The 12,735-nt window shown below is 40.2% G+C and overlaps 1 protein-coding gene across 3 annotated transcripts in view; it reads right to left on the bottom strand.

Moving 5' to 3' along the window:
* Positions 1–253: 253 nt before the first annotated feature.
* Positions 254–12,735, bottom strand: part of disc1 (DISC1 scaffold protein) — a 49,957-nt gene continuing 37,475 nt past the window's right edge. For all 3 annotated transcript variants that reach the window (XM_040034398.1, XM_040034399.1, XM_040034397.1), the window contains 3 exons: positions 11,152–11,196; positions 5,622–5,745; positions 254–2,920 (listed from right to left, as the gene is read on the bottom strand). In XM_040034398.1, the coding sequence (XP_039890332.1) occupies positions 2,730–2,920; positions 5,622–5,745; positions 11,152–11,196 (360 nt within the window). In that variant the 3' untranslated portion in view covers positions 254–2,729. The remainder of the gene's footprint in view (positions 2,921–5,621; positions 5,746–11,151; positions 11,197–12,735) is intronic.

Here is a 12,735-nt window from a genome sequence, read left to right as displayed (position 1 = left end):
AGGAGGATGCCGAGATCGCGTAGGATATGAAAGACGCGAACACACCGAAAACCTCGGTTTGAATTCATTAGTGGTGTCTGTGACGCCAACTGAAGCGGCGCGAGAGAGGAAAGAAAAATCAGCACGATCTCTGATTCTCCCATGGTTCAGAGAGTTTGTACCTGTACCTGTCAGACAACTTAACAATTCAGCAGGGAATCTAGTAAACAAATCCAGAACCCAGAACCCAAATCCCCTGATACAAACACATTCCTAAAATCATTCATTCATTTATTTTTGGGCATGGAACATTCTTCATAAAATCAGTGAAATATTCAAACAAGGGATGGAATATCAGCTGCATTTGCATGTCATTTTCACATGCTAATGAATTTTTTGGTGGCAGTACATGGAAATAATATTAAAAGAGTGTGGTAAGAGTTTGATATTAGAAAGGTAATATATAAAATATTATGTACTTACCAAAGTAATAAGCTTGGGAATATCAAAGTAGATAGCTGGTAATATTAAACTTAGATTTATGTTGTCAAATTCACTCCAATAGCACCAATTTTTTATATCTTTATTATCCATCAATTTATGCGTCCATCTTCTGTCAATTTAGAATAACGAATGAATCTAAACCAGAGTATCACACGGCATGGCTCAGCCAAAGGCTGGATTCGAACCTAGGACCTTCTTCCTGTGAGGCAAAGGTGATCACTATAGTGCTGCTCCAGTACTTTAGTAATTTCCTGGTATTACTCTGTTATTAACTCATTCTCATGGCTTATTTAGCCCCATTATTCCCATCTTATTACCACGGTGTAATCTTAATTGCCACCCATTTGTCTTCTTGTCACACTGCAGTTATGCAGACTTCTCCATGCATGACTAAACTCGCGAAAGAAACTATAAAGCTTGAGAAGGAATGAAACTAAGAGGGATGGATCTGACTGGACTGTGCAGGAAAAAGGTGGAACGATTTTAATAATATATTATAATAACGAGGTATGGTACAATATCCTAGCAACCGAACTGTAAGAAAGGGATCCAGCGCTGCGTGATGCTTCATTTTACATTGAGAAACATCTCACCCTGCCTGCTTCAAACCATCTGGGTTTTTCTCTGTGACCATTTTATGAGCAGAGCTGCCACGTGGGGCACAGTATGATGCAAGCATAGATTCAATTATGAGGTTGGGGTGTTTGGCAGGAAGGTGTGCATGTGTGTGTGTGTGTGTACTGGGCTCTGTCTGAAGCTGATAGATGTGGAGATTTCTAGCTTGGCAAGTGGTTTGGCAAACTGGCAGTAATGTGAGAACGGCCCATTGTGCTTCTGCAGAAAAACCCCTGAACGCTCAGCTGTGTTTACAGCCCAGAGCGTGGCACGGCAGAATCCCCCAACAGCCCCCGCTCCAAAAAACACAGAATCAGAAAAAAAAGTGCCGTTCCCATCCCATTTTTCCCTCAACATGCCCTCCGTGAGGCTGCCTACCAATTAGCCACCGCTGCTGCTGAGGTGAGATAACAACAGAAACCCATGTATCCCCCAAAGACCTCACTAGGACCTTTATTACCGTATTGATATCTTCTGCCTGTCACCGCTGCCCTCACTTGCCTGGCAGCGTGCCAGCAAATTTTCTATGAGCGGGGGAAAAAAAACAATCCATAAAGAGGCTGTAACTCAATGCAAGTAGAAAACAGCAGGAGGCAACATTAGACTGAACGGTACATGCTGTAATTAGTGAGAAACTGGAAGGAATAAATATAAAATAAGGTACAGCTGCTTAGTAAATTTAAAAAAACAAAACAGAACTCAATAATAGGTGAAAGCACAAATATGAATAAAAAAAACACAACCAGTGGCAAACAGAGGGGGAAAAAACAACAAAAACAGCAGTTTCTAATCCTTTTATGTGCCCACCGATGTTTTATCTCTCAATAATTCCTACGTAGATGTAATTTGTCCTTAATGTCACAAAAATGTTAAAAACCTAAAGTACGCAATGTCGTTTGAAAACAACGGAAAAATCTAAATATTGCATTTTCCACCCACAGATAATAAAGTGTTCAAGTTAGCTCACATTTTTGTAGCACCACAAACGAGTTACTTCATGGACGCAGTTACAAGTCCAGTCGTTCAGAACATACACAAAAGTGGCTGGCAGACCAAAATAATAATAATAACAACAACAATAATAATAACAATTAATAGGCATACATTTTATGTTATTTTATGTGCAAAACTGTTAGCAGTGAAAACAAATTTTAACGTTTTCCGATTGTCCGCTTGGTGTCTGGTCAAAACTCAAACCAAACCTTCATTTGCAGCCATGGGTTACACAGACTTTAAATCTTGCTTATAAAACGGGACTGTAACAAAAATGGTGACATTTAAATGCTTAAAAAGTGAAAAATAAATTTGACCTTCTTAAAAAACTGTATCTGAAAACGGTTAAAAAGAAACATCTCAATGTGAACTAGTCGTCAAAGGCACTCTTTTTAAGGGAGAAAGTGTCTCGTGTGTTGTATTTATATCACGTTTCTTCATTTTGAAGCAGGTGAAAAGTTACACAGACCTGATCTGATGGAAACTTTCAGCAGTACCACGGCGGCTGCTTGTCGAGTGTTTCGAGTGAGGCTTTACAGTAAATGGATATGGGGTCACTTCTACTGCAAAAGCCGAGGTCAACCTATCAGGTAGCCATTCTGTGTTTAAGTGCTCATAAAACACTGCAAACATCTATTTCAAATGTCCCAGCTGTCACTGAAGTACTGGTCCTCTTCCTCCTCCTCCTCCTCTTCTTCTTCCTCAATCCCATTTTTCATGAGGTCATCCAACTCATTCACTTCCTCCTCGTCCTCTTCTTCCACCTTGAGCTGTGCAAGCATGGTTTGTAAAGTGGATTTTACTTCCTGAACCTCCTTCTCTAAAGACTGTGCAAAGGGAGTTAAGGAAGAATGCTGCTGCAGACACACACACACACATTAACATGTAAATAAAACGCATGCCAACAGACAAATATGTCACATGTGCCCTGATGTGTGCCCCCTGACGGTTAATGGCGATAGCAGCGGACAGCCATAACGTGATGAAGTCATCAATCTCCGATTTTGGCCCACGAGCGGATTATCGGGACAGATCATCGAGTCATACTCAATTTAACCCCATCCAATTATTCGCTATTCATGAGCTCGTCTCAACCGTGAGGCTGGGTGGCAATGTGGGGACCCAAGCAAACAGACTGCCCAGCTAAATTATTCATAAACCATCAATGAAACGGGATAGAGGCTGTCAACAGGAGGGGGATTGTTTAACCTGCTTAGAAACTCAAATTAATCGTGTGAGTGTCCAGCTTAAGTGGCAAATCAAAGGGATGGCTTTGATGGCAGATGGGGCCTGATGGCTCGTTTTGCTGTCTGAATGGACACAGATTGTCCTCATTCATAATTAAACAGCTATTAAAGAGCTTTTCATGAATACTGCAGAGGGTTCGACAAGACTTTTAGGGCGGCCTAGTCCAAATGGGAAGAAACTGCTCAGAATGATCTTAAAACCCCTTAAAACTAACCACAAACACCGACAGGATTTTGCCCACCCTCGTCTTCATTTTCTTCAATCCCAGTCTCCGCGGTTGTCCATACACCTCCTGTTATTGAGAGCAGGGACTCAATTAAGACCCTTAGACACTGCCGGTTTGATCGTACTGTCACTATGGCAACAGTCCCAGCATCGCTAGTTCAGTTTCTGTTCAATTTTCCTTGCAAACCGACAATACTGTCCTCAAGTGTCCACTGCAGTTCTGCACGAGTGCAGTGACTTCAAATATCAGAAATAAGTGACACATAAGGACATGAGAGCAGAGAGGTGGAAAGAGGTGTGCCGGTCTCTGTCTATCTCCGACTGCCAGGCTGCATTGAAATCATGCAAACGGGGTCTGTGCTGGCCCCTGACAGTACAGTGGGGGACGCTCTACAAAGATATAAAAGCAGACTAACCACAGATCAACAAAAAGAGCCGGGGAGGGGGGCACTGCAGAACACACTGGTTCTAGAGATCGCCAAATTAAATACTGTCCAGCACAGAAAAATTGGACGTGACAGAAACTAAGCAACAGCAGGTAAAGGTGGCAAATTTTCACCACGCCAATGTTGAAATATTACCTTTTGATTCTGTCTTAATACGCCCACCATGCAGAGGGGAAAAGTGGAGCGAGAAAAATACACTAATCTATTTCCAATCAGCCTTCTAATTAGCGCAGAAAATGATGTATTGTGACCTGTAATCAGCTTCAACAGTTTGATTTGAGTCATTATCATGGATATTGTAATTTCCTGCAAACCACATCCAGCAAGTGGAAGTGGGCAAATGGAGAAAGGGAGGGGCAGTGAGGACGGGTGAAGAGAGGGAGGGTCAGCTTGGAGAATAGACGTTAAGATATGACGGGGAGTCATTACAGTGACATTCTTCTATCTGCTGCGGCACTGCCCCTGTCGACCGGCTTTAATCTCAGCCCATGGTGACTGGCAGCCCGCATCAGCGGCCCTCTAATAACCTCGCATGGACATTTACCGTTTCATTTTCCAGCTGGCACTTCCAACCTGTCGAGAAAAATCCTGTGCACCCAGCTTACATTTGAAGCTGAATGGACAAATAATGTCAGATTAGACAGGCTGATTTTTTCTTCCTTTTTTCCCCCTTTTTCGTTGAATGGTAACGTCACAAAACGCAAACATCAGTCAGTCAGCAGTTAAGCAAGGTAGTTTGAATGTGTACTTTGGAGAGTTGGAAGGTCTTGAGGAAAACTAGGTGTTTCAGATAAATGGACAGACACACATAACTGACCCCAAGGTGTGAATTATCGGGTCAGTCATGCAAGAGTAATATAGGACAGCGAACTCATTGCAACTAGGAAAACTTGGTGGTTCAAATCAGGCTGACTGCAATCACTCTCAGACTGATTGGTAAAGGTTTACAAATAATGTCAATCTAACAGAGGAACTTAGTCAGCATGTCACAATCAATCTGAGCCACTCTAAACTAGCGGTCACGAGTCACGGATCGGTACCGGTCCGTTCCCGGGGGTTGGGGACCGCTGCTCTAAATCAATGAGTGCAACTAATTTACAAAACCGGACTCAACTCAAATATTCTTATATAAAAGCAGGGCTAGCCAGCACCCATGTAATTTGCAATTATATTGCTGTCCTGGAGCAACTATGTCACTATTTGTGCTGCAATTTTCTGTTTCATATCTGTGAGACTCTGGCTGGACTCTAAATGTAGTAATTAATGTTGGCAACAGATTTGTGAATTGCACTGATCTTTCACAATTAATTGCCCTATTATCAGAAACAGACTGTAAGTGCCAACTTGACCCCATTCAGTTGCAAACTAATAGCACACTGACTCTGTCTCATTGCCATTTTATCCACAACTTGATGCACCAATGTTGCTCTGTAGACAGCAACTGACTATAAGTTGTAAGAGACCTGGACCTTTTCCAAACAACCATTTCAAAGACACTGGAAGTTCAACACCCACAGCAGCAATGATTATGTTTGTGCCACAGGCTCCAGCCACTGTTTTCCCCACTGTGACTGTAGCATGATGTATATTTACAGTTAATTTAAAGGATATGGGTGAGGGCCTGATCCCGATTCAGTATGGCCATCTGCAGTTCATCTTCCAAGGACATCAGCCTGTTACTGATCTGCTCACAGCGCTCCGTCAGTTCGGTAGCCCCAGTGTCGCTGCACCCATCCTGGGTAAGAGAAGACAGGAAGGGTCAACAAGGGAAGTTGTTCAAATATAAGCCTCTGATACTGACAATGATCAAAAAACAAGTTTAACTAAAAGTAAATGACCGCTTGTGCTAATCTGATGTAGTTCAACCAAAGAAAAGCAAAGAGTTGGGAAATTCACAGAAGATTTCTGTCTCCTAGAAAGTAACATGCACCAAGCTACAAAAACATTGGCTACAGCTCCCATAATGCAACTGGGCAGTTTTTTTATTAGCCCCTTCTTGCCTGATAAAAATGACAAACCGTGTTTGCATGTGTATAATGCAGCATTAAAACTGCGACAAACAATAAACCTCAAAGTTATCATCGTGCTTCATGTTGCCCTGGGTTAGATGAACTGTTTGCAGGCTCACACACTGACATGTTTATATATTTATATTTACCAACTACAGTATGCTCTTCATTCAGATGACTCTGTTTATTAACAGATTTTTTTTTATTATAGCAGCTAACGGTTTTTTGCCATTTTAACCACTTGCAAGTCTCAGTTAATGTGCAACAAAAAGCGTTTATTCGCAAACACACACCTAGAGGGGCAGTGTTTACAACATTAAGAGATATCTGCATATTACATGATGCTACAAGGCTGGGTGCATTTTGAAGAATGGCAGGGATGTCAGGTTGGTGGAAGTTCAGAGTGCAGTAGGGCAGAGCATTCGGGGAGCAACGCTGGCCATAATTAGAACAGCCCCCTTTGCAGACATCGTGTCCTAGTTTCTTCTCTCTTATCAAGCATAGAGAACACAAACGCACACCCAAGAGTACACGCACACTCACTTCAAGCAAACAGACACACACACACACACACACGCACACAGACTCAGTGTTCTCCTTAAACAACACAAAGAGTCTAATCTGACTCATAGCTGCAGGTTAAAAGAAAAAGAAAAAAAAATCAACTCCCTGCAGCTCAGAGGTGTCAGAACAATCACTGAAAAGTCGCGTCTCTGGTCTCTGCCCTGGAATAGCTCTCCCACTCTGGATGATGTAACACCAGAAAAGAAACGTACCACAACAGCAAGTGTTGGGGGCGGCAATATGTGCGAGACATCCTGACACAATTAAGGAATTAAGCGAGATTTTTTTCAATGCAGAGAGGCCCACAGGAAACAGCATTCAGAGAAAAGATATTTTAGCGCTTGAGGAACTTTGAATGAACAAACGATCACTGTCACAAGTCTCTCCTCTGGCTTCACTTCACCTCGTCCTGGATCTTTTCCCCTCAACAGATTCAGTGAGCTGTTTGTTTATCCAGGCTAGGGGCTTCTCCAGCAGATAAGGGCCCTGGGTTTGTGTAGCTAATTGATTCTTTACTTTCCAGCCTTCAGTCAGCTTTTGTAAAGTCAATACAACCACAGGACAGAAAACAAAAGCTCCCCGTGCAGAATGACACTCTTTAAAAGACACGCCTGACAGGTTGTTTAAAAACCATTAAAACAAAAACAAAATCTTTAAAAAAAAAAATAAAAAAATCACAAATTGTAATGTTGCTCCAGGTGGTGATCAAAACAGCTTTCTTCGCTATCTCTGCCTTTGACAAACAAGGCGACAGATTTCACCGACATGTCAATTTGCATAATAGAATCGCAGGCTTGCGTGTATTGGCGTGTTGATTTCTGTTGTACATTAGCGCTAATGTTATTAAACCAAAGTAAACAAAGCAGACTGGGGGAGCGTGGTGTTGAGGAAATTATTTAGGAATTCAATATTCAAACTCATGTATGCAGTTGTATGATTATTTAAGCAATAATGAGTGAGAGGCAGCAGGTAATTGTGCATGCTCCCATGGGTGCTGTTCTACCCACTTTGCACCAGGCGGACAATACAAAGCAATATTATTGCACTGGCATAGCACTCAAGGCAGTATTTGCTTAAAAAATACAGTGGCTAATTTATTTTAAATAAGAAACTTGGAGTGCCTGACTTTTTTATTAAAATAAATAATAATAAATAAAAACTAAATGAATATAAATGAAAGGCCAGTAATACGGCGGTTCATGCCAAACAAGTTCAGCAGGAGGTAAAAGTATTTGCAGCATATTGTAAACAGCAGATCAAACGTAAATCAAGATTTTAGCCTCGTTAATGCGTTAAGTACTTTTTTATGTACTGGAAAACACATCAAAAATACATCAAACAAATTTCGTATAAGAACCTTTAGTGTATTGTCTTGTCTTTTGGTCCCTGCATTCACACAGGTTCTATTTCTCTCCTACCTTTTGGTAGCCAGCTGTCTGCAGTGGAAGTTACAGAAATCTTATTTCAAATTTGGAGGTGAAGCATTCAAGGACATCATCACAGTAAAATGCCAAAAAAATATGTGTCTCTCAGTGAACAGCAGCCTGCAAGTTACGCACATCCACGACACTGCTGCTGAAGGAAAGCTATTAGCTCATACTTGAAGTACTTTCTAAGTTACTTTTCTTAACAATGATCAATTTCTGGTATATTCAAGTTGCAGCTCCCTTGTAATGTAAAAGGTTGCTTCTTAGGTTTCAACACTAATCCTTACCAGCAAATACGTCTGCAAAGGAACATTGTATACAAGTATGTGCAGTAATAAGAGAATTCAGTACTGCAGTTATTTTATTACATATTCTCAAGGCAGTATGTAGGTTGAGCCCCAAAAAGTCGGCATGCATCATATGTTCAAATGCTTCCCAGACGTGCCATAAATGCACACAGCTGTCCCAAAATCCAAACCATAAAGAAATTATAAAAAGCTGTAAATCATTTCCTTATTTTGCAGTTTACGTTGAAGTTCAAATCGAGGATCAGAATGGGGTAGAGAGGTGTTTCAAGTGACTTTGAATGTGGCAGTAGAAACTTGGGCTCTATTTTACTTTTTCCTAAAAGCAAAGTTTAAAATGTGTGTAATGTTTAACACCAAGCTGACGGTAACTTTGGGGATGTCACTCAAATAAGCTTTGCCAAAACAAAGAAAAATCTTTTCTTTCCTTTTCCCCTCATCTTTCTAGAGCTGTCACTGTCATTTCTACCTGACCTTAATGATTTTGCTTTTCATTGTGGGACAATAGCTGCCATCAACAAAGAACTACAAAAATCAGCCCTTTTATAGTGCGCAGGATTGAGTATACTTAATTTTGTCGCTATTCAAATGTGAAGTGGAATTTGAATACAGCTTCAGTTTTTGAGCACTTCTGTCCTACACTGCAGGATTCTCCACAATTGTTCAGTTTGGGGGAAAAAAACCCATCAAGCTATGTTTTTTCTTTGTGATGTTTGTTTGGCAATGATCTTCTAAACCTGTAGCTTGACTGACATCCAACAGTATGTGTGCTTCTTCATTTGTGCCTACAAAGTGATACATTTCATTTCAGAGGTGGAAAAGCAATGCAGTGTTAAACATTATAAAACAACCATTAGTATACAGTAGCTCCTGTAATACGAGGTATGATATAGGAACCTGTTGCAAAGCAGTCAAACAAATCTCAACAGAAACCATTCAACATTCCAGTTTAATGATGCGTCTACTGTCGTTCAGAACTATGGGTGAGTGTAACGAGACATATGCAAGGACCTTGAAAGGATAAAAGAACAATTAGTAGAGGTTAGAAGAAAACAGTAGCAACACACATGACCACACAAACTCACACACACCAATCAATCTCCATTGTGGCAGCAGGGCAGCAGCTAAGTGGAAATCATTTACTTAAAGTCATTATGGAAAGGAGAAAGAGGTCAGACGCTCTGCGCGAGGCAGAGAATCGAGCTCCTCCCGATGCTATCACAACACCATCACTGGAAAGATGCCATTAAACAGCTATCACATCATCTGACTCAGTGATGTATCACTGTAATGTCGCTGTACTTTATTGTAATTACCTATTTTAGGGTATCTGGCTTTTTAATAACTACATGTAATGTCATATAAAGTTAGAAAAGAGGAAGGCTTCTCACTTCTACAGCGCCACAGTTAAAATTTCATGTAAATTGATGCTATCTCTTAAAATAGATTTTAGAAGGTAACTGAGCCAATGTTTGATAGAAGCTTTGGGTGAAATGTTATCACTGGTACTGCAGGTTGTAGCATTGAGAACCTGTTAAACATGACATGCGTCATTTACTGGTTTGAATTCCTGCAAGTGCCACCGTTTACTGAGCCACTGTGTGGCTGTGTGACCTTGTGTAAATTCAAACATAAAGTTACAGTGTGTAAAATCTCACCACTAGATGTCACTAAGATGCAGATTCCAAATAAGTTAATTCGGTTTTCTTACCGTTCCCAATTAAAGCGCGTAATCCTAACTATGGTGGCCACTGTAGGACAAACATGTTATATTCAGCCCAGAGATTAACCTTAAATCTAGACTGTTTTGTACACACTATTGTAAAATATTTAAACAATATCAACATTTGCCAGCAAATCGGAAAATAAAAAATGTTTTTAAAAAAAAGATATTTTTCAGTTTAATACTTTCCTAAATTTTATGTTTTTACCAAGAGTCACCTGAAAATCTATGGACACTGTTGATCTCACAGAAAAATGACTCCAAACCACAGTTTTTGCTCAGTAGGCTTTCTGCCTACTGTTTACCTCAGCTGCCAGTGTTGGATGAGAAACGTCCACATCTACTTAAGGAAGCTGTAAAGCTTTGTGAAAAGGAATCGATGAGTCAGCAAAGCTCACTTCTGTCCAACAACAGCAACAATGAAGTGGGTTTTTGAAGACATGATGTACTTTTGTGTCAGCAAGCGCTGTTGTTTTTGCTGCTGTTAGCCTCTGTTAGCTGCTGTTAGCCTCTGTTAGCTGCTGTTAGCCAAGGTTAGTGATATTTTTTTTTAAGTGGATCTAACATTCCTGGACTTGGAATGGCAAATAACCTGTTATACAATGTGACAATGTAACCAAACTGTTTACCAAAAGAGAAGTGCAATTTCAACCCTAACATTAGCTGGCTGACAATAAGGATGATCCTTCATATCTGGAGTTTGAAGGCTTGGACGTAATTTAAAACCTGCCTCCTCTGCACACAAATGCCAGTCCGTGGCCACATGCATAAATTGTATTCAAGATAGCAGGACAACATGGTAGATACCACAAAACCTGCCCTTCTGCATTTTTAACAGATTAATTCAATGTTCATGAGGATGCATTCGTTTGCCAGCAGCAGAATTAAGCGATCTGTACATATGAATAGAATATCCTTTTTTTTCTATTAAATAAACTCAAAATTGACTGTTACTTATCCCTCATAAGTAACAGTCATAAAAAACATGTTGCAAAAAAGACATGGTGCCTCTCACGTAGATGGTAAAACAGGTGACAGGGGTCATGTTGTTGATAATGTTAGCATTGTACTGATAACATTGAACCACACAGTGATAGTGTTAGCATCACGCACCTCTGGGTGACTATCCTCCATGCAGAACAAAAACTCCTCCAGCTTCTGCAACAAAAATGGGAACATTTGTTGAGGCCACACAGTCGTAAGCCTGCTCATGAATTATTAAAAATACAATTATGTCGGCTGTGTACTGTATGTGTGCAGCATCATCATAATGCAAGGAGGCTGTAATTACTCATCAGCAAAACTGACAACAAGAAAATAGATTAACAGACTCGTTTGTATTGCAGGGTTTTTTTGTTAGCATTCAAAGTATGTAATTGTACATTCTTCACTAAGGAAAAGTAATTACTCTACCTATTGGAGGCTAACATATTGTTTGTGGTTTTAAAAAGCAGAGTGAAAACAAATAATCAGCAAAGTTTTAATTATTATTCTAAATTCAAAAGAGCCTTTTTACTTTACTCTGAGGCAAACACAACTGACCCATCCATAACTCTTCACACAGTATCTGATTGGTTTCAAATGCTGCAGTTTTAAACAACTCATATAAACTGGATTGCCACTGCTATCTCTAATCACATCTCACAGCAGCGTACAATCTGCCTCACACAGTTTTCGAGGTGCAGATTGTAAAGATTAACCAGCTTCAAGCTCCTCTTTTATTGTTTGTTGCTTTGAGATGAAAACACTCATATCTACCAAGCTAAAATAATGTTTGCTGCCGAACGAAAACAGTACCCACTGAATGTGCCTCTTCTATTTCTATAAGCGACAACAGGAAGGTTATTCTTAAAAGTCTTCATATAAAGATTAAACGTTTTTACATGCCAAAACGCTTTTTATTGTAATTGTTGCAAAGAAATTCAAAGATAAAGTCATACCCAACATAAATATTACAGGGTGTATTTTGCTACACTGGGTTTCAGGCGGAGGGATTACACAGAAAACACAGCTCACAGGAAGAGGACAAAAGAGAGAAATGGCTGGCTGTCTCACCTTTTAGTTCTTGGTAAAATGTTAGGAGGTTCCAGGCTTTAGGAGGAGAAAGAAAAGCAAAGAAAGACAAAAGGGGGAGCAGAAAATAGATTCATGCAGTTTATCATATGCGGTCAAGGAAAGGCAGGAAAGAAGAAGACATTAATGAAAACTGTGTGTTTATGCATGCTAAGGACAGGTCTGTGAGAGAAGCTGAACAGGTTGCAACAGCGGCAGAATTAAACATGGCAATGAAACCCTATAGCTTCCTGTATATTAGATCCAAAAAGAACGAACGTTTGTGCTTGGAAGCACAATCCAGTAAATCCATACTAATGGGGAAAATGTAGAGCAAACATTATGATAAACAACAATCTGTGAGCCAAAGTAGGAAAGTATAATGAAACATATCTGGAAAATGTTCTGTGTTTTTAATATATATATATATACACATATATATATATATATATACACATATATATATATATACACATATATATACACACACACACACACACACACAGTGCTGGATCTGTTGGCTTTGTTCCTATCTCACACTAGTCAGACTCCGTGGGTGGAGGAAAGTGTGAGAAGAGGAGAGAATGAGTCGGACTCGGCCCTGAGGCAGTGGACCTCAGCTCACTGTGGGACAGACCGCCACAG

The sequence above is a fragment of the Simochromis diagramma genome, unplaced genomic scaffold (assembly GCF_900408965.1).
Source record: "Simochromis diagramma unplaced genomic scaffold, fSimDia1.1 OVJJ01000481.1, whole genome shotgun sequence".
Taxonomy (NCBI): Eukaryota; Metazoa; Chordata; class Actinopteri; order Cichliformes; family Cichlidae; genus Simochromis; species Simochromis diagramma.
The sequence above is the reverse complement of the archived record's forward strand: the minus strand, read 5'-3'. Positions and strand labels throughout refer to the sequence as shown.